The sequence below is a fragment of the Glycine soja genome, chromosome 5 (genome assembly GCF_004193775.1).
Source record: "Glycine soja cultivar W05 chromosome 5, ASM419377v2, whole genome shotgun sequence".
NCBI classification, from domain to species: domain Eukaryota; kingdom Viridiplantae; phylum Streptophyta; class Magnoliopsida; order Fabales; family Fabaceae; genus Glycine; species Glycine soja.
In genome coordinates this window covers 36,788,450-36,810,073 of record NC_041006.1, presented here as the reverse complement: position 1 = coordinate 36,810,073, position 21,624 = coordinate 36,788,450, and the positions used below count along the sequence as shown (strand labels likewise).

Here is a 21,624-nt window from a genome sequence, read left to right as displayed (position 1 = left end):
TTTGTCTCTTTTAAAGTAGGTATATAAAATGAGAAAATAAGGATAAATTTGAATGAAGTACTACTATCTTATAGAATGAACTAACTTCAAATCAATGGTGGTGGATAGTTATCACGGATTCAAAGCGTATTTGATTTTCCGTTAGCAGAAATTTTCAAATATATAAACAAAATAACAATTATTAATTACTTTATGCTAAACATGTACTCAAATCGCAACCTTGTATCAATGATTGCGTTCTGTGATTGAGAACCAAAATTTGGCTCCCCCTAATTTGTCAATATTGGCGCGATGTATATATAGTATTAAATTTGGCACTTAATTTTAGATAAAAAGTGAGATATTCAATGATTAAACTTATATATGAATTTAATTAAAATATGTATTATATTATCATCTAATCAGGAATTGACATATATATATATATATATATATATATATATATATATATATATATATATATATATATATATATATAATAAGATTGATAATTTCTGTAACAATTATCTTAAAAGAAACATCGAGAGAGGTAACTAATTAATTCACATATAATTTTTTTTACATTAATGATGTATCAAAATCCGACTTCCCACATATACCTATATATTGTGAAAAAAAGAAGAATATAGTTGGTATAGTTGATTGCATTGCAGGTATAGAGAGAAAATGAGATATTTCACTAGTTAATTATGGGGGTTGTTATTGATCCCAACCCCTATTGGCTCCTACCAAAGGGTTGACGTTTTTTTTTTCACATAAACATGATTCTGTTGTATCTGTTATTTTTTGAACAAGTGTGAAAAAAATAAATAATGAAAACATGATTTCATTTTATATCATATAGGAAAAGCATGTTTCTATTACTTTCTGAGGTGGAAAAAAAAATAATGCAACCGTGATTCTATTTTTTATACCCAAAAACGTAACTAAGCTTTCGTTGCCTGTTTCTTTTTTCTTCTTCCTCTGCACGTAGGGGTGAAGGATGGTGGTGTAGATCAAAGGTGTTTGGTCACAGTGGTAGTGCGAACGCGTAGCATCGCGGACAGAGGTGCAGGGCCAAGGGTTCGCGCGGTGTTGCAGCTGTGTGGTGGTGGTTTGGCCAAGGGGTAGTGAGCGATGCATGACGATATTGCAATGACATGACGGTTGTTGGGTTCAAATCTGGACAAAGGTGGTGGCACGCGGCGTTGGTGTGGTGGTTATGGGGTGAAAAGAAGGGGAAGGGAGAGAGTAAGAAAATATTTTCTCAGGTTTGTAATGGCCAATAACAAAAAGTGTAGGGGACCTGCGGACTATGATAAATTCAGAAGAGTCCATGATTTTTTATTTTTTTTTAAGAACATAAGAGAAAAAGAAGAAGCCAAACTAGGAAAATTTTAACTAGTAAGCTTCTAATTGATAAGAAAAAAATAAAAAAAGAAAATAAATGAATAAACTTCTTTCAGAATATTTATTTTATCATATATTTAATTATACTGGTAAAAACATAGACACTAATGTGCTTATACTTGCATTTTTATCATGCTAAATTTAATATATTGTAACAAATTTTCTTACTATGGATTGATGCATATGTTAATTTTACTTTATGCAAAATGGCAAATACATATTGAGTAAAAAATAAATTAATAAACTAAAATTAATACAAGTGTCAATGTATAATAAGAAAAATTATTACAATATATCAAACTTAATGTCTTGCCTAAAAAGTATACACATAAATAAATGATAAAAATAAATTGTTACAATGTGTCAAATTTAATACAGTACATACGTAAACATATCGACAAAACAATATATAAAGAAATTTTTATAATATATCAAAGTTAGCATCATGAAACAAAAAATGAGAACACACTGCTACATAGGGCTGTCTATAAAAGATCCAATCCAATATGAATAAAAAAAACTAATCCAAAAAAAATCAAAAATTGAAGGATAAAAAAGTTGAAAATCAAATTTTTTTATTAGATCAAATTTGGATTTTGGATTTGATTTTAAAAATTAATTCAAATAAACTTATGCATATGTATATATTTCTATTCATAAATTTATAATATCACTCATTTCTATTTCTATTTCTTATATATTTAAAAATTATCATAAAAATCATATCAATTTATGAAAAATATAATTAACTAAAGATATTTTTACTGATTATTTGGGTTAAGATGCTTGAATATTTTATTATTAATTATATAATGATATTTAAATAAATATTTGATATTTTAAATTATTTTTTATTATATTTATTATTTATCTTATATTTTATTTAATATTTTTCTAAAAAATAAATAAAAATATGATTAACATTGAAAATCGATTTAATCCAAAGCACTTTAAATTGGATCGAATTATATTAAAAGTTTAAATAAAATTAATTGATGATAAATTAACAAAATCAAAATAATTAAATTGAATGATTTTTTTTTCAAAATCAGTTTAATCTAATATGTGAATACTACATGGTGTTTCGACGGTGCTCATGATCCTAACTTTTTTTTTCTTTTGTTTCGTGTTTGCATTTTTTATTTTTTTGGGTAAGATGCTAAACTTGATATATGGCTATAATTTTCCTTATTATATATTGACGTGTATATTAATTTTAATTTATTATTATTTTTTGTTTAATGCATGCTTATATGTATATTTTTTTGTTACAAGAGGTAAAAATGCATGTTTATACGCATGCTTTTTTTATGTATTATTTTAGATTTAATAATTTTTTTTGCATGTTTATGTGTACATTTTTTTTTGGATAAATTGATACTTTATCTCAAACATAAGTTATTTAATATTATTTTTTCATTATAGTAAAAGAAAGAGAGTTATTGTTCATGCCCTGGTGTTGCTTGTTATTGTGGGTGCGTAGATCTAACCGGCAAGTGTAGTACCGAGTCATGCAAGTAATAATAAAATTGTAAGAATCAAGTATTGATCTCAGGGAACTTGCTTCATTTGGTGAACTTTTATTCAATCAAGAGACATTGATATAAAGCTATGAAAATAGAATTAAATTAAAGATGTATGTGCTCTAAATACAAAAGAACTACAAATATGCTTATCAAACTGGGAGAGAAAACATATAATTAAAACGTTGGGTCCTTCTACTGAGCGCGCTTGATGTAACTAGAATATTTTTCTCTATTTAATGTTATTTCTGTGTTCTATGCTAGGGACTAAAATACCAATCACCGATTCCTTGCGTGAATGGACTAATTGTAATTAAACCTTGTTCTCGAATGTCTCATCAAACTTAGCCTAATTGAACAATATTACAATCACAACATAACAAAAACTAAAACCCTACACTCTATGTCTAGCAATGCAGTCATCTAGCCCTGTTCTATCCGATTCTAAGGATTAATACATTTTTCAATGCTAAAAATCCTAACTTTACACACCAATGGGTGATCAGACCAAAAACATGCAATAATTAAGTGCAGATAGAAGCAATGAACACATAAAACAACTTTAAATAGATAGTTAAAAAATTACATCAAGTTCCAGCAGAATTTCCCAACAGAGATACTTAGTCTTCCATCACAAGACAACACCTTTCAGCTACAAGATGAGGGTTTAAGAAGAAAATAACAGATTACACAGTGATGAGCAATGAACACATAAAACAACTTTAAATAGATAGTTAAAAATTTACATCAAGTTCCAGCAGAATTTCCCAACAGAGATACTTAGTCTTCCATCACAAGACAACACCTTTCAGCTACAAGATGAAGGTTTAAGAAGAAAATAACAGATTACACAGTGATGAGGATGTTTCCTTCACCTCTAGGAACCTAGAAATTACTCATAAACCTAAAATCCTCTTGAAAGTTGAGATTTTTGGCTTTCTTGTTCTGTTTTGCGCCTCTGGTACGCTTTCTCTTCTTCTTCTCATGCCTATCCTTTGATTTTTTTAACTCCAGCCTTAAAAAAGGCTTCCTGTCCTCGAAGGCGCACGCTTAGCGCAGGAAGAGACAAATGTCTCGCTCAGCGGGCTAACTGCCTTGCTTAGCCCATAAACTCTCGCTAAGCGCACGGGCCTTGCTTAGCGAGACACCAGCCTTCACAAATTTCATCATTTTTATCTAAAATTGAAACTAAAACACATTAAATTCACAATGTTAGACATCTTTTACTGAACAAAATTAAACTAAACCTAAAAATATATATAAACCTACAAAAAGAATCATAAATTAAAAAAAGACAAACATTTTATAAAATTTTCTTATACAAAAGTTAGTCATAAATGACGACTAACACTTATACACTAACATCATATGGAATTATCTAATTATAACTTATCATATATAATAAATTTGTTAATTTTAAAAATAATTTAAATAATAATTTATGTATGATAATATAAAATTATTTTATATTGTTAATATAGTAATATTAAACTCTTATAATAATTTCACAAAATCGGCAATTAATCACCATAGTTTCATTATACTACTTAGTTTGTCAAAAGATTTTTTTTTAATAAGATTATGACTAGATTATGTTGTCATATTTATTTATTTATTTATTTTTATTTTATAAAGATAAGGACAAAAGATCAAATTGAATATAAAGTATACAGCGACGGATGTCTACGATTGAACTCAATTTTAAATCGAATCAGGAGTTGGAAGCTTCTGGTCCACCCTCAAATTCAAAACCGAACCAACCAACCAACCCTTTTTTATTTTGCTCGTGTTGATCGCAAATCCTCATCTCTATTCGTGTTGCAATCCCCACTGCGCCACTTCCAGGTTAACCCTAATTCTTGTATTCTCCGTCTTTCAATTATTATTCTTTTTCCTCATCACGTTCTTGTTCAATATCCAATTTATTTGTGATGCTGCCTAAACAAATTAGGTCATCGCGTGGTTTCATGCTTTCTGCCAAACGAATTGCCGTGTTCTTTGTGTGTGTGTCCGTGGTTTATTTATTATTATTTTTTTAAAATAACTATCTGATTAGTGATCAATTAAATTGCAACACTGCATGCAATCGTGAAACATTTTTTAAAGCGTTTTTTTGTTGTTGTCAAATTCTGTTTCTTCGTAAGGTGCACTGCATTGTGAAGGACGAGATTTTTAAGCCGTTGCTTTGTTCTTGGAGGTGTTAGACTGTTAGGGGCCGGTTCTTAAAGACGGGGGCACTTGTTTATTTATATGCCTAATTCTTTATAGCAAAAAACCTAAAACTACTCCGAAGTAGAAGGAATAGACGCACCCAGTGATTGCTAATGGCACTAAAAATTAGAAAAATGCTGTTTCATTGAAAGTAACCTTCTTATGTTGAAAGAGTAAATTGTTTGGAGGACAATTAAGAGCGATCGATGCCTCCCACTTATGCAGCAAATCATTTGTATTAATCCTGTTGAGTACTGTTGCTTCCAAACAAAGGACTTGACCTTAGAGAGAGTTATCCATTTCTGTCTGTATTTTTCAAGAGTGAACTTTTGGGGGGTTAAGAGACTAGAGTGTCCAAAGTTAAAAAAATTATTTTACGGGTAAGCAGAATCCAAAGTTCAAACTTTCCTACTAGAGTTGTTTGAGTGAGAAATTTATAGAATCCAATAAAGACTAAAGGGGTTTTAATTCACTTAATGTAGTTAAGGGGTTTGTGGCACCTCTTGCATTGAGGTATTAAAAATCCCTTAGTGCCTTTAGGGAGCTTTTGCCTTTAACTTCATCTACACTGGGCACTGGCCAGTTTCTCTATAACTCAAGCTTCTATCAAATTGAAAATCTCAAGATAAAATATGACTCTGAATAGAATACTTTTTTTATGGGTGTGTCATGCACTGTAGAAAAGGCAAGGAAAAGCCTCTAAGAGAGGAACCAGCCAAAAGCATCTTGTTGGGGTCCAGGGGAGCCTGAAAGCAAAGAAGACCTGCACCATTGGGCCTAGCAATGGACTACAAGAGTGAACTTGACATCACATTTTCACCCAAAACCTTAAGGAATTGGGTATATTGGTCTGTTCCCTTATGTTACCTTCATCTAGCCCATTCTTAACTAATGTGGAACTTCAAACAAACTTGAATTTCCAACACATGTTTAGTTCCACAGCCTTTCCTTGTTGGCGTTGATAGCTTTTTCCTGTGTTTGCTATGATAGATCAATAACTAGAACATTCCAAATATAATGTTATAGCTAATAATAGTTTTATAGGAGTCTGCAGAGGTTTTTCTTTTTAAATGCTGAGTTTTTTTTTTTTTTGTAATAAACAGTGATCTATATTTTCCTTTTGTTTTGAGTTTATTATTCTGTCACTAGCAAAGTGAAAGTTGGTAGCGTTCTATATATGTTTTTTTCAATACCTTTTCATCTATTTCAAGGCAACTAGGTTTTTGAAGCTTCGGTTTTCTTCCTCTGAATAAATATTATCCACAGATAAATACCTTCATTACCTTGTGTCCTGCATGTGAGTACCTTGTGAAATTAAGTTTTCAGGCTTTTGTTGGAGACTTGCAGTAGCAGTAGATATCTGTAGTACATATCAAATCTCAAAATATTTAAGTACACTTGGCTATTTTACTAAAAAATTGAACTTACCCCTCCTTACAAGGCAAAAGAATATATGGGTGAAATACAGGAATGTTTATGGGTTTTTTCCTTGTGGATTGATGTTTTTTTCTAGTGCTTAGATGTCTCCTTCAGGTGACACAATGCCATTAGATTTTAAGTATTTATTAACCAAAATGAAGTTCTTCCATTTGTTTTAATTAATTTGAAATTTTGTAATTGTCAATACAAGTGTCCAAAGAAAGTGCTTGTTATGTTTATAATTTTTTAATGTACTATTTATTCCTGTTTATGGAATATGTCGGAATTATATAGGCATGTTAAGTTGTTGATATCTAAAGTCGCATCAGTATTTATAAGAAAAACGAACATCTTGAACTTCTTGATCCATGATTACTAGAAACTCAATTATGCATTATGTTCTAGTGCTTTCTGTGCCTTCTCATTTCTTTTAAATTTATAAACTTTCTATGCATTTGACATTTCATTTTCACCATGAAATTCTATCAAGCTCTGTTTACTTTTATGTCTTGCTCCTAAAGAGCATCTAAAAACAAGTGACCTTTTGGGCATTAATTGTCAATGTTCTGAAATTTTAAAATGCTGTGAGTCATGTATGTAGTCCTCGGTGGCAAGCATGATATCCTCTTTTGGTGTGTTTACACCGTAGATTTGATTAATATGAAGTGATGTTTTTAACGTGACAGATACACTGTGCTACTGTATATTATGTTAGATCATGGTCAGTAGTAGTCATTCCTGGTGATAATTTGCTCTTTTTCTAGTTCCAACTAACTATGCTAGATTCCTAGGTTGATGAAATCTTCAAAACCTCAATATTTGTGAAAAGATACAAGAATCAATTACTCTTTTCTCGTATACAAATTGTGTCAGGATAAAGAGGCAGAGAATTTCTATTTCATTACGTAATCTGTTTAATTTTGGTTGCTTGAAATAAGGCAGATCTTGAATTTCAAAATGCCTAAAGTTAGAAGATTGAAGTCCCCGTCTACTGATTGTAATAGACCATATCCTTACCCATCCAACTCCAAAAACATTGAGCTGCATAAACCTATGAATTTGTTGGGATCAGCTGATGAAATGAAAGAATGGGAGCAGGCTAGATGTCCTATTTGCATGGAAACCCCCCATAATGGTGTTCTTTTGAAATGTTCTTCCTATGAGAAGGGTTGTCTTCCTTACATGTGCAATACCAGTTACCGCCACTCCAACTGCCTTGACCAGTTTTGTAAGTCCTTTGCTTCTCATCTCTCATCAGAAGTACTGCAAGAAATTCCTGTCACAGGCAGACTCTCTCATAGTAGAGAAATTCAGTCAGAGTCTCGGCACCCCACTCAATGTGGGAGCGAGTTACAACCAAAGCTCATTTGCCCTCTTTGCCGTGGAGAAATATATGGATATATGGTTTTGGAGCCTGCTCGAAGGTATATGAATTCTAAATTAAGGAGTTGTTCTTCCGAAACATGTGAATTCCAGGGGACATATCCAGAACTCAGGAAGCATGCTAGGTCTGAACATCCTTCTGTTCGACCATCAGAGGTGGATCCCTCGCGACAGTGTGATTGGATAAGGATGGAACAAGAATGGGGCTTGGAAGATCTTTTTAGCTCAATCCATGCAAGTTCTGATGCAGATTACAATAGAGATACCATTTTGACTGGGGGTCTTGCTGACTTGATGTCCTCGTTCTTGTATGAAATATTTATCTCTATTGAAGATGTTAACCGTATGGCTAGTTTGTTGACTAATTCAAGACACAGAGTGCCATTATATGACAGAAGGTCTGGAACAACACACAGGGTATCAAATGATACACAGACAAATCAATCAGCTCGATGGAGATCCAATTTACCTTCAATGCATCAACTGGAGAGAATTGCTAGGAGTAGAGTGAGAACCAATTTTCCATATTTATCATCCCGTGATCTTGAGGTAGAGGCAAATCGTACGGCTAGATGGAGAACAAATATGTCGTCTTTTAGAATGCCTCGCAATGAGCATCAGTTTTATAGAGACCTCAGTGCAGAGGTCACATCTTCAACAAGGATGCCTCGGGCCTCACAAGGTGCTCAAACTAATCCCCAGAGCAACATTTCTTCATCTGGAAGTGGAAGGTTTCCTGGTCGTCAATTACGCTGGCGTGATCAAAGATGGTCGACTAACAACCACCAATGATGAATGGCAATAGATACTTCTGTTTCATATAATTACAAATGTTTACTTCTGCTATCCATTATGTGGATACTTCAAACTATAATTTAACTTCGTTTTATTGGAGGATTTGGTTCAATGCAATCGTTTTATTTGAATTTAATGATTCATTGCATGCTCAAAGCAACTACGAAATATTTTTCTAATTATTTTTGTTTGTTTTTCATCTAAATTTTAGGGATAGACTATTTTTCTAACATTTTTTCCTTTTATTACCACAATATTAGAAACATCATTTTTCAATTTTCATAACTTGCATTACGTTGTCATATCCAATTTCTTGTACCATGTATCTAATAATTCAAACATTTGCTTGATACCTGTAATTGCATTAGTTTCAATAGATTTTAAGAAAATATTTTTACCTGAATTGTCAATAAGAAAATTAGCAAGTGATATCTCTTTCTTTTTCGTCCAACCATCACATGTCAAAGTGTAATCTCATATCGCGTTCACCTGTATTTTCTTAAAACTTTTTTTATGTTATCATTTGCTTTATTCACAAAGCAAATCTTACCTTATAATAAGTAGGTGGTTTCGAATATCTATCTATTCTTTAATATCTTTTAACATTTTTTTACCAGATTAATTTTCTTTTTAACATTAATTAATGACAACAAAGATAGAACTTAAGATCCGAGCAAATTAAATGGTAATGTGCAGATCCACCATGTATGCATTTGCTTATTTCTTGAAGGATATCATTCATTATCTTTTAGCATTTTCATTTCCTATGTCTTCTAAACGCCCTAGGTTCTTTTTATTTTCCAACTATAATTTGGTACCTCACATTTTCCCTTTCTAAAAATGTGATAAGATGCTCTATTCTTCAACTAAACAACACAAAGCACAATACAAGAACAAATCTAAGAGGTAGGAGACCACCGACCAATAGTATAATAAGCACCAACACAACAATAAAAGGCAACAAAGGGACCATCGAACTAACTCGTGTGGTGAGGGGAAAAAAAGCATGAAATGAAGCACGTAAAGTGTTGCGGAAAAGAAAAAGGAAAATAAATTTGTTTCTCTTAAACATTTCGTATGGGACACTCTGGGTATCTTTAGAGACCAGAGAGGAGAGATCAGTTGATTCCCTCTCATTTGCATATTTTTTTGACTGAAGATTAAAACAAAAAATATTAGACTGTGACAAGAATATTGAAGAGCAAATATCCTTTTTTTTTTTACATTGCAAAAATGCTTATATCATTCATTAATAATCAAGACATTGATACAATCAGGAGCAATATCAAATGTCAGTGGACTAGCAAATATCCTAAAAACATTTAAGATATACTACTTCAACAGCACTAAGAAATGAAGATTAATTAAGTATTAGACGAAAAGGATGCAAATGGATCCAGAAAAGGAATCACAAACAACTCAGAAGTTATGTCTCAAAGGCTCGTGCATCAATATAAAGGCGCCTTATCTTTACTTTCATTAAGATTAAACAAAATAAACATCAAGAAATTCTTGAAAAAAAATACATAACAAAATGAATATGTTAAAACAATAATCAAAATGTCAGCCTGCTTTTGATGTTCTTGTTACATTTGGCAGAACAACAGAATCAAGATCCCCAGGATAAGGCGTAAACAAGCCTAGTCCTCCCCTACTTTCTCTTAAATTGCCTTTCTTAAGTTCATCCAACTGTTTAACCCATTCTATGGGAGAAGAGTGCTCTCTTGTGTGAGGGTGCAACACAAACAGTGAATTGTATTCACAGTTGGGAAACATAAAGAATTTAAACGCGTCCCCCAATCTGTATGCAACATAGCCAAAACTCAGTTGATCTCTGGGAGTGAAGAGGTGAACCTCATTGAACCACAAGCAGCTAAATAAGTTATTTATGGCAGTATGTTCCCGAATGATGATGGCTCCCTCTGGTACATCTGAAACATCATATATTGTTGTTAACAATACGACATCACCAAACATTATCGTTGAGAGAGAGGAACAAGAGAACATTTGAATGAATCCATGTGTCTTAACTATACAGCAGATAGTTTCATTTATAATTAGAGTCATAAATACAATGGTTAACGGTTACATAATTATACAGCTCATAATATCCCTAAGAAATCGGTTTTTAAAGAGCCCATAACATCATGTGATACAAGTAGTCATCATCATCTATTAAGATAAGGCTATTGTTGTTATTGTAGTATATGGAACAAATTTTAACAAAATTAGAAAATTAACAGAAATGTGACTAAACAATGTGTTTCCTCTTACCAAAATTGTTGAAATCAAACCCTTGAAATAAAATATAAAACCAGAAGGTCTTGTTTCCTGTCTTACCACTATTGGTCTTTTTATTTGAACTCCATGGCTTCATTCCCTCGTAATAATAGATTTTAATGTGGAGATCAATAAGGGGTCGAGCATATCGCTTTCGCCTCTTGTTTGAATCAGCCTCCTCATATATACTACGGTGATGCTTGTGTTGAGCAATGGCAAACGTATGCCTGCCTCGCCACAGATATCTGCATAATTAAGGTAGTTTTACAAGGTTACAGTCATCAAAAGTCACAGAAAGGCTTGCACAGACATGATCAGCAGTTTTTCAACAATACAGATGTAGTAAGTAAGCTCTTAACATGAAACTTCAATGCGAGAGTTTATACCAATAGTTTCAGTGTGGTTTCTCCTGCTGGTTGAAATAGAATATTCCTTCAAAGTTATCCCCTGTTTATATTTTTACACTAATATCCCTCGCGGTATGTACAATTGTATGAATTAGTGCTTTCAAAAGGAATTAGATATGCCGTTATACAACACAGGGTATCAAAGTGTCATGTGCAAATAAACGCAAGGGAAGTAACTCCAGGAATAAAGAAAAAAGCTATCCATTCTGCTAGAAAGTTTTAGCCTTATCAGTTTCAAGTACCATTTTCATTTGTTTGAGAAGAGACGAGGGGAGGTTAGTGTCAAAACTTTATCACAAGGGGCAACATAGAAAACCTAACATGATACAATCAACTGTTATCCCAAAAGAAAATCCAGAAACACGTGACAAGCAAGTCCCTACCAAACGAATATTTTGCTTCTATAATGGATCAACTTCATGATTGTAAATATAAAAAGACTATGTAAGAGAAAAATGGGAAAGCAAAAAAATCCATTAAATTGAGCCCTTCAAACAGAGTGCCCCATAATGTTTTTAGTGTAAGTGACTGATCAGCACATGAAATGTATCAAATTCAAAGCTCTCTCAAGTATGAAAAGGATGGCAGTTTAATATCTATCCAGAAAAAAAAAAGACTTAAAGTGTTGATGTTATCATAAAAATTAGGCATAAAACATTTAAACAGATATAAGTACCTCTCAAGGATTAGCAATGGATCTACTATCAGCTCCATTTTACCATCAATCCAAATACTATACTGTGCTTGAGGGAACAACCTGTGGGTTAAAATTTTGGGAACTTTCCCATTCCTTCTTGGTTCATCATAAGGAGGATGCTTAAGAAGAACAAGTCGCCATATTCCCACCCATTTTCCACCAGCTCCGTCTTCTTTGACAGTACCATTTTCCCTCATGAATTTCAGAGATACCTCATCCACCACCATAAGAAAGCAAAAAAGCTCCTTTGAGCGAAGGCTTATATTTGATGGTTGATGAGGTAAATCATAGCCATCAAAAATGCCAGATGCAACAACAAATTTGCATTTCTTGACATATTTGATGTCTACACGATTCATTTCAGCACCACCACCTTGAATGAATCCACAATGCACCTAATGGGCAGAGCACATGGGGAAAAATGACTTGTTGATTGTGGCAACTACGATGCAATGTTGCAAAATTGTGAAACAATTGCGATTAAAATGAACTTGAGCAAATCATGCTAACTAATTTACCTTCATATTTGATTTTAGTTTGAAACTTTCCTCCCTTTGTTTCCAACTTGGATGGCCTCCAAATAGAGGAGATGACTGAGCTTCACTATGTGGAACCTCATCTTCCATAACATACGACAGATTTTTTAGAATTTCGTTGGGAGTTCTTCTAGTTGGGATAACTATTTTATCAGGGTCATTGGAAAGAGGAATTGGACATCCTAACAAACATAGGCAGCACCAATATCAAACACACAGTTATCATTTGGTGAAGTTAAAAAAAAAGGGATGGAAGCAAAACCACCAAAATCTTACTGTGAGGTTTTGATACCAGTCCCATATTGCCTAACATGTTGTAAACCTTGCTATCTTTGTTACACATAGCTGCAGGTCAAGCAGAAAATTGCTATATTTTCAGAAATGTTGACAATTTTGGTGGAAAGAATAAAATAAAAGACAAAATGTTTATCATGAACAAGCATTCCTTGAAGTATGTCTTTTAATAACCTAACAGAACCTCCCATCAAGTTCTCATCCTACATTTCTACTCATAGCAAATTTGCTTCTAAATTCACCAATCAGATTGTAGATATTTGTATTTACAAAGTTAGTTTCAACTAATAAATATAGATAAAATATAAGGCAAGTGCAGTCCTAGTTCCCCTTACAAATACCATCAAAGAGAGACAAAAATTAACAAGAAAACATCACATTAAATTCAATTTTCTGTACTAAGATATATTATACTAACTAACATACCCCCATACCAGAAGGCTCCTATGCAAAAGTATGGGAGAGGGCTATTCTTACCCTCGCATATGCAAAAAGTCTGTTTCCGGATTCAAACCCATGACCAACCGGTCACCAAGGTGCAACTTTTGGCTTTCCCTCTATACCTAGAAATATTATACTATTCTTATTTTCAACTAGAAAATAGAGTTGCTAACCTTCTAATTCCACAGTAAATACTGCTAAAGAATTAAGCTACGAGTTGAACTTATAGGAATGAAAGAGACATAAGACTTAGCCTTATCTATAGGGAAAAATGAATTTCCAAACTGTTCTTTTAAAAAGCCATCATCTATGAATTGCAAAAAACTTCCTGTACATGTTGGTTTTCTAGTACCAGGAACAACTAAAATCAACGGGCACAGGCAGCTACAACGATCAAGTTAAAATATAAAGCGACGTGATTTATTCCCTTCAACCCAATTCTCAAAATATCACATTGAGAATAGACAGTTAGATGAAGTGTCTATGTTATTACTTATTACAATTAATTAGTAGTAATCAACAAGAGATAAACTTGAGAAGATTTCAAAAAAGTAACCAAATTTATTAAAAACTTTACTAACCTGATAAAAAGGAGACGGAAGTTTGACAAGACCATATATGGAACAACAATGCAAGAAGAATTAATAACATCCACAAGATCCCTGCTACAAGAACCAACCGAACAAACCCTTTCTTCCAAACGATCTTCATGGGGTAATCTTGAGGTACCCTCCCCGAAGAAAAGAAACCCACCTCAAAATCTGCATCACTAACAAACAGATTTTATTTGCCAAGGCCAAAGTAACTATTTCCTTCACTGTTGTTAATCTAGTAAAGAAACAAGAAGAAAGAGAGATTTCTCAACAGATAAAAGAACCAAAACAGTGTATAACAATCCTTCCTCACCTTTAGCAGGATTTTGATTACTTCGATCTCCTCTACGATTTAGGCGCAAAGATAGAGACCTTTGAAGATCACCCTCCATATCTGATTCTTTCTTCAAGTTATCATCACTGCCATTGCATAACAAAAAAAAAAAAAGATGACATTTTGGCATAACCCATGAGACTAAAAATCAGAAAAGATGCACACACAGTTATCAACAGCTAAACTGATAAAGAGAACGAAAAGAAGAAGAAGAAGAAAAAACTGATCCAACAGCAACTAATTACCCCATAAGTTCCTTGAAAATATTCAACCAGAACAAATTTAAAAACCAAAACTTTGAGAGAAAAAAAGAGGGATAGAAAGGGAGAAAAATAATAGGGCGAGACCCAAATGAATATTAAGAATAGTATAGTGTCGGTGAGGAGAGCGCAGATGCATACAACCACAAAAATAATGGGAAGAGGAGCAACGAGTTGGGGCATCACTATCAGGTGTAAATTGTGAATGAAGTAATAGAGGAAAACGAGAAGAAATTAGTACCTGGCGGTGGTGAAAGAAGGGATAGTTCTGTTGACAGTGACAAAAAATGGACCAGATCTGTGTGAAATGTGTAATGTTGTGTTGGGTTCGTTCTAACAACAACAGAAGAGATAAACCAGAAAGAACTAAGACTGTGACGAAGAGATGTTGAAGTTTCAAACTGAAACAGATCTCCCTCTATCCTTTGTTTTCTCATCAACACTCACCCGGGGTCATCATAGGATCATGGAAGCTACAGAATCTCATGTTTTATTTTAATGTTCTTTTTTTTTTTTTTCTTTTTTTACTGTGAATTGATTGAGGAGGATCAAAGTCCCAAAATAAGAGGGTGGAGCAATTTGGAATGGGCTGTAATGGAACTGGAACTGGAACTAGCATCCCAGCCCGGTTTCTTGTGTCTATATTTTTAAAATAAAAAAATAATATGAGAAAATAAAATAAAATTCGAAAGAACAAATTGGTTGGTTAAACTTTTTCCACGGGCCTAAATGGCAAGTACTAGTCAATTTGAAAAGAATCGTATCAGAATTCTACAGTTAATTTTGTAAGTGTTTTTAGTTTTTACCATATAGGTGATTTGATTACAGTCCTTCGTTTGTTCTTGTCCATTCATAGCTCAAAGCTCCTAATCATCCACGTGGCTTTGTGATCCTTTCATTACATGCCACAAAGCGATAAGGTCCTTATCACAAAGCTAAAATCACTAGGTTGATGGTGACAACAGGAAACACATGGACTTCCCCTTAAATTTGAGCATCACTTAAAAATGAACATAAAATGTGAGGCTAGTTTTGAGTTGAAGCATATAGCTTTGGGGTGTTCATTGTGTGTTGCCACTCTCCTCTCTTGTTGTACACTTGTTCCTTTTGGTTTGCAGAAAGGAACATGGAAGCTGTGTGTGCTTTTTCTGTTGGCACACTTCACATCCCAACAGCACATGAAACATCAAACTCCTTTAGGAAATCCATATTCTTGAGCAACCAAGTGGCTTCACCAGTTTCATTGGTTTTTCTCAGGGGCAGTTCAAAATCCAAGCTTTTAACTGCCTTGTCACCCCCTCCATTGACAGAATCCAGTAACCAACCTGAGGCTGAGCCAGAATTTGAAAGTCATGCAGAGAAATTTGACTGGTACTCTCAGTGGTACCCTTTGATGCCAATTTGTGACCTTGACAAGAGGAAGCCACATGGGAAGAGGGTGTTGGGAATTGATGTGGTTGTGTGGTGGGATAGGAATGAGGGTGCTTGGCAGGTTCATGATGATGCTTGTCCTCATAGATTAGCACCCTTGTCTGATGGAAGGATTGATCAATGGGGCAGGTTGCAGTGTGTGTACCATGGTTGGTGTTTCAATGGCAAAGGAGAATGCCAGCTCATTCCTCAGGCACTCCCTGATGGCCCTCCGGTAATTACTCTTGGTCATAATTTGTAGTTAATGCATGTTGTTGTAATATGGCTCCCAAATTCACTATTTTTTTTTGTATGTTTCATTTCCTGTGTAGTAAGTAGCCAGAACGCATATGAAAATGCATACTTTTCAGCCGTTTTTTCAATCAATGGATTATGATTTGCATGTACCATTTACTCATTTCCTGGCCATTAATTTTAGCTTGTCATCATGATTTCATGTTCTGAAACCTGCAATATTGAAGGTGAGATCATATTATGTTGATGCGTGGAACATAAGTAGTGGCTTGTGAGTGGCTGGTGGCGTACTTTCTCTCTAAGTTCATTGGTTCTAGATCTCACCAATGCTTCAAACTACTCTTGACCCCTATGCATGTCACTCATGGCCATCTCTTCCTCGTCTTTTTTGTTGATGCGAAGTTATGTTGTAGATTCGTAATTTGTTTTTCATGTCTCTCTTAATGGAAAAGGTATGAGTTACACCCCTCAAGTTTAAGAGTTTCCATCTATTCTTTACTTGATGTGTGACAATCTAGTCTTACATAAGTCGACTTATCCACTTACCATGACCAGAAGTTGACTCGTACTTATGAAAGTCAACGTACAACATTCATACTCAGTTAATATTACATAGACAACTTACAGAATACAAAAGTTAAGCAAATGATACAACACAAAACTTCTAATGTTTCAAAAAAGCAAATCCAACTCAGTACATAGTCAGTTATAGTACATGGTTTAGTTTTGTGCTTTGTAAGGTCCAATTGGGTAAGTCAGTACATGACTCCTACACCTGAATTTTTTTTACCCTTTTAGAAACTCAGGTAAATCATACCCAACTCAAAATTTGAGTTTTTTTACACTTTATCCATTAGCCAGATGAATGTGTGTTGGTACTTTGTTGAATGGGGTGTTTTGCACATTTAGTAAATAATGAGCAGGTTTTGTGACCCTTATGAAACTCAGGAGGTAAGTCACATATGACCCAAAGTTGGAGTTTCCTAACCATTTTTCTTTTCAAAAATTTTAAATGTTTCCAAGTTTCATCATACAATGGGACAATCTGATGCTCATTAAAATTTGCTGAAAAAAATGTGTAGGTACATACGTCCAAAAAAGCATGTGTAGCTGCTTACCCAAGTACTGTGCAGAATGATATCCTGTGGTTCTGGCCAAATACTGATCCTCAATACAAAGATATTATTACAAGAAAAAGACCCCCATTCATACCAGAAATAGATGATCCATCGTATACTAAATCAATGGGAAACAGAGACATTCCTTATGGGTATGATTTTTAGACTATTATGATCTTTCCTGTGTTGTAGAACTACACATCTGTATGTGGCTCACTTTCTTTTACCAGAAGCTCCTGAATTATTATTTTTTTCTTTCTTTTTTTGTGATTGGTAATTGGTCTAATTATTTAGCTGATTCTGGAAGATGAAAGCACAAGCATTACGTTATGCATAGAATTTGCATCCTAGGGGGTGAAAACCACATTCCCCACTTTGTGTATCTTTGATCTTTCTAACAAAATGAATATGTAATTTTAGGTATGAAGTACTGATAGAAAATCTTATGGATCCTGCACATGTTCCATATGCACACTATGGACTAATGCGTACTCCGCAACCAAAAGGTAGGCATATAAGGTATATCTTTTTTAACTTAATTAAATTTCTATTTACTTATATATGACACTTACATATGTAGAGCTTAATAACAGTGAAAGCTGATAGAGAAGGGGGCAGGCCACTTGACATGTCTATTGAAAAGTTAGATATCAATGGCTTTTCAGCAAATCAGGCTTGGGGCAAAAGCAAATTTATGCCACCATGCATTTTTTATGCATATACTCCAGATCAACCTGCCTCATCTGGTGAAACTAAGGTAACATATTTGAGTAGATGCTATTTTTAGATCAGAAACAATTTGCAGGCAGTATTTCTAAGGGTATTGCATAATGTGTGTTAAACTTAATGCAGAAATCATCAGCTAAGAAGAAAATGTGTTTAATCTTTGTTTGCGTTCCGGTTAGTCCTGGTAAAAGCAGATTGATATGGTGCTTCCCAAGAAACTTTGGATTGTGGATGGACAAAATTGTACCACGATGGATATTTCATGTGGGACAAAACCTGATTCTGGATTCAGATTTATATCTCCTCCATGTTGAGGTAACGCCTGTTATTATTTATAACTATTTATCCTATCGACTAATTGGTTCCATCACTCTACTTTTTCTCCTGAATAAAGCTATCATAAAGAGGAGGAGCAACATTTTTTTCCACTAGGTGGTAATAGCTACATGAATTAAACGATGATAGTGTTTTGTTGTAGATATTTATACACAAACAAACCAACTATTCACTTCTAAATCCTTCTTAATTGATTTGCTAATAGCTTTTATTTGGCTTCCTCTACCTCTAACTACCCATCTGATATACTCTCCTTATTGGGCTTCTATAGGTTTTCTCATACATGACCAAGCTACCTAAGACAAGATTGTATGATCTTTTCTACAATAGGGGCTACCCCATGTTTCCCCCCAATACTATTATAATTCTATCTTATCTAGTATTTCATCTCATCCAACTCAACACTCTCATTTCTGCTACATTGAGTTTATTCTCTTGTTGGTTTTTTACCACCCAACATTTTGTTCCATATAAAACATCATAAGTTTTATAGTTGTGTAGTAAAATTTTGTTTGAGTGGTACTTTTTTTTATCACAAATAACTCAGGGTACTCTTCCATTTCATTTGTCCTACTTTAATCTTATGGTTTATATCTCTTTTTTGCTAATAAAAAACAATAAATGAATGATATTAGTTGTTACTACTACAAGTTTACAACAAAAACAAAACCCTATCCTACTAGGTGAGGTCAGTTACAAAGATCACACAATGTCATTTGGCAGAATTAAAATCAAAATTTCAAAACTATTATTAAGCCTTAGATCTCCTTTGCTGATTTCCTCCAACGTCCTTTTTGGTTTCCCTCTTCTTCTTTTCGCTAGGCTAAAAATCATATAATTTATTCTTCTAACTAGCACCTTTGATGACCTTCTTTGTACATGCCCAAACCACCTTAACTGGTTTTATGTTGCTATTATTACATCATAACAATATAAAATTCGATAACTGTGGAATTTTTTTCAATGGATTAGATTATTCAGCTTGTCTTTGTCCCGATTAACTTATAAGGCCATTTGCAGTGAAAATTTTATACATAGTAGTTGCCAGGTTAACTTTTCCTTGCATTTGTGTAGAGGTTAAATTTTTTAATTAATTTTTTATATTAATCTCTTAAATTATGATAGATTGGTTACCCGAGTTTCAGTCAGTATTACAGATTAGGCTTGCTGAAAATTTATATTCTTCTAACTTGAATAGTCTCAAACGAATTTTTCTTAGCCTTGGGTGAACGGATAGAGTTTTCAGGTTAAATGTAAACTGTCAACTGCGCATTCATATTTCCTACCTAAATTAATTTTCTGTTGGTCGAATTGTTGGGGGATTTTGTCCCAATAATGGCTACAAAATAACTCTTAATATAATCTGCGGCTATATGATTCCACATGTGCTTCAGATTTTATGACAGAATATCTCTTAGAAAGGTGAATAATATTACTTAACAATGATGCAAAATCTTAATAATTTATGTTTCAGCACTGGTATTATGTTCTACATGTAACTAAAATTTGGTACCTTTCTTTCTTCTTGTCTGGTCTGTTTTATTTTCTTCAGTTTTAATGTCTCCATAGAAAAGTAATATGTCCCTGGAAAACAATTTAATTTGATTCCTCATATTTGGTTGTTAAATTCTTCTGATAGGAACATAAACTAAAGGATATTGGTCCAAACAATTGGCACAAAGCCTGTTTTGTGCCAACAAAGTCAGACGCCCTTGTTATTGGTTATAGAACGTGGCTAAGGAAGTATGCAGGTGGTCAGGTTGATTGGAGAGGAAAATATAGTGGAGCTCTTCCTCCAACACCTCCGAGAGAACAGCTTTTGGACAGGTACTCATTTAAGATTGCTCTTGAACATGGAAGTTTCAATTTAGTTATAAATAGATTGGCCATTTCCTTTAATTCAGGGAAGAGTTGGTATACATTTTGGTCCTTGGAAGTGGCAACTTGTGTTGCTTAGGTCCCTGAAAAAAGTCCATACAGATTAGTCTTTTGTGGGATAGAATTATTTAAGTTCACAGCTTAAAAGGGTAAAATTGTTAACTAGTTGACATATTCAATGATCAATTTGTATAGATAGGCACTTTCAAGGACTAAAGCAACACAAGTTGTTTTGTTGCTTTAAGGGACCAAATTGTATATTAAATCAAGCATAAATCTTTAATGAAGTCCACCATAATCAAGAATTTTATCAATCTAAAATTCTTAGCCAATGGAGAAAGAAAAAGTTGTTCTGTACTTCTGTAACTACAACATAATCAGCAGAGAGAATTCCATGCTTTCATGTGTGTTTCACAAAAGCAGCTGGATACCTTTGAGTATATTTTGTTTTTCAAAATAATTTAACAAAGGCAAGTAATAACAAAAACGAATTTATGTCGTAATTTGGGTTTCAATGTTGCATCGCTATATCTAACGACGTTTCAATAACATGCTTGCATATGTACTAATAAACAATTTTTGAAAAAATTTGTTTTGGGATTGTTGATTACAAACTAATTTGAACAGGTACTGGTCCCATGTGGTGAATTGCAAGAGTTGCAATTCTGCTTATAAGAGCCTCAATGCGGTTGAAGTAATGCTGCAGATCATATCTGTTGCTTCAATTGGGATTGTTGCCGTCATGAAGCATGGTACAATGTCAGTGGCAAAAAGAAATTCAATGGTTGCCTTAGCAGTACTATCATTTGCACTGTCACGGTGGTTAGCTCACTTCATATACAAAAACTTCCGTTATCATGACTATGAGCATGCCTTCCGCTGAAATGTGTTTTCCATATTTCTTCATGTCTAAAAATATGTGTATAGACTATAGTGAAGGTCCACTACAATGAAGTCACTGGCACTTCATTTGACTTTTTAAATTTTAAAAGTTAATTCCTCTATGACAAGTATTCGCAACCTCTTCATACAGAGGACAAATAAGTTGATATCAATCTCATGTAAATCTAATTTACATTGTCCGACGTAAAATGTGTAGAATTGTAGAAATATTGTATCTAATTATGAACCTAAAGAGTCAAGACGGTAGAGACCAAAATTCTCGGCGTTCGTCATAGAATCAATTCCCAAATCCCATTAATAAGAGGTGAATTTGTTTAAATTCATTTCTTGGAAAAATATTTATTTTAATAAAATAAGTATTTTTTTAATGGGTTTGTATAAATTAATTTTGCTTAAAAAAATTAGTTTTTGCTTATTTTGATAAACGGATCCTATA

At 33.5% G+C, this 21,624-nt stretch overlaps 3 protein-coding genes across 6 annotated transcripts; 2 read left to right on the top strand and 1 right to left on the bottom strand.

Moving 5' to 3' along the window:
* Positions 1-4,598: 4,598 nt before the first annotated feature.
* On the top strand, positions 4,599-8,856 carry LOC114412918. Of its 2 annotated transcripts, none has more exons than XM_028377026.1 (2): positions 4,599-4,757; positions 7,485-8,856. In XM_028377026.1, exon 2 carries the CDS (start codon positions 7,500-7,502, stop codon positions 8,715-8,717), a length of 1,218 nt encoding a protein of 405 aa, XP_028232827.1. In that variant the 5' UTR covers positions 4,599-4,757; positions 7,485-7,499; the 3' UTR covers positions 8,718-8,856. The 2 variants fall into 2 exon arrangements, with proteins under 2 accessions (XP_028232827.1, XP_028232828.1); XM_028377027.1 differs by having other exon boundaries at positions 4,600-4,757; positions 5,804-8,856.
* A 1,290-nt stretch (positions 8,857-10,146) lies between these two features.
* LOC114412917 lies at positions 10,147-15,196 on the bottom strand. 3 transcript variants are annotated; one of them, XM_028377024.1, is made up of 8 exons: positions 14,804-15,196; positions 14,282-14,388; positions 13,957-14,136; positions 12,917-12,985; positions 12,623-12,822; positions 12,084-12,499; positions 11,061-11,245; positions 10,147-10,651 (listed from the first exon to the last, which is right to left on the bottom strand). In XM_028377024.1, the coding sequence occupies exons 2-8, from the start codon at positions 14,358-14,360 to the stop codon at positions 10,284-10,286; spliced, it is 1,497 nt and encodes a 498-aa protein (XP_028232825.1). In that variant the 5' UTR covers positions 14,361-14,388; positions 14,804-15,196; the 3' UTR covers positions 10,147-10,283. The 3 variants fall into 3 exon arrangements, with proteins under 3 accessions (XP_028232825.1, XP_028232824.1, XP_028232826.1); XM_028377023.1 differs by lacking the exon at positions 14,804-15,196 and adding an exon at positions 14,548-14,668; XM_028377025.1 differs by lacking the exon at positions 14,804-15,196 and having other exon boundaries at positions 13,957-14,144.
* Positions 15,197-15,602: 406 nt separating this feature from the next.
* On the top strand, positions 15,603-21,368 carry LOC114412916 (protochlorophyllide-dependent translocon component 52, chloroplastic-like). Its single transcript, XM_028377022.1, has 7 exons — positions 15,603-16,207; positions 17,310-17,497; positions 17,766-17,851; positions 17,939-18,102; positions 18,198-18,386; positions 20,047-20,234; positions 20,913-21,368. The coding sequence occupies exons 1-7, from the start codon at positions 15,689-15,691 to the stop codon at positions 21,166-21,168; spliced, it is 1,590 nt and encodes a 529-aa protein (XP_028232823.1). The 5' UTR covers positions 15,603-15,688; the 3' UTR covers positions 21,169-21,368.
* Positions 21,369-21,624: the final 256 nt, after the last annotated feature.

What these genes read in the sequence shown, in the direction of transcription:
- LOC114412918 (XM_028377026.1), top strand. Translation starts at nt 7,500, where the DNA reads ATGCCTAAAGTTAGAAGATTGAAGTCCCCGTCTACTGATTGTAATAGA.
- LOC114412917 (XM_028377023.1), bottom strand. An exon ending in TAATCAAAATCCTGCTAAAG is followed by an intron (nt 14,137 to 14,281) that starts GTGAGGAAGGAT and finishes TTAGTGATGCAG; the next exon opens with ATTTTGAGGTGGGTTTCTTT. An exon ending in AACTAAAATCAAATATGAAG is followed by an intron (nt 12,500 to 12,622) that starts GTAAATTAGTTA and finishes TCTGCCCATTAG; the next exon opens with GTGCATTGTGGATTCATTCA.
- LOC114412916 (XM_028377022.1), top strand. Translation starts at nt 15,689, where the DNA reads ATGGAAGCTGTGTGTGCTTTTTCTGTTGGCACACTTCACATCCCAACA. An exon ending in AACAGAGACATTCCTTATGG is followed by an intron (nt 17,498 to 17,765) that starts GTATGATTTTTA and finishes ATGTAATTTTAG; the next exon opens with GTATGAAGTACTGATAGAAA. An exon ending in TATATCTCCTCCATGTTGAG is followed by an intron (nt 18,387 to 20,046) that starts GTAACGCCTGTT and finishes TTCTTCTGATAG; the next exon opens with GAACATAAACTAAAGGATAT.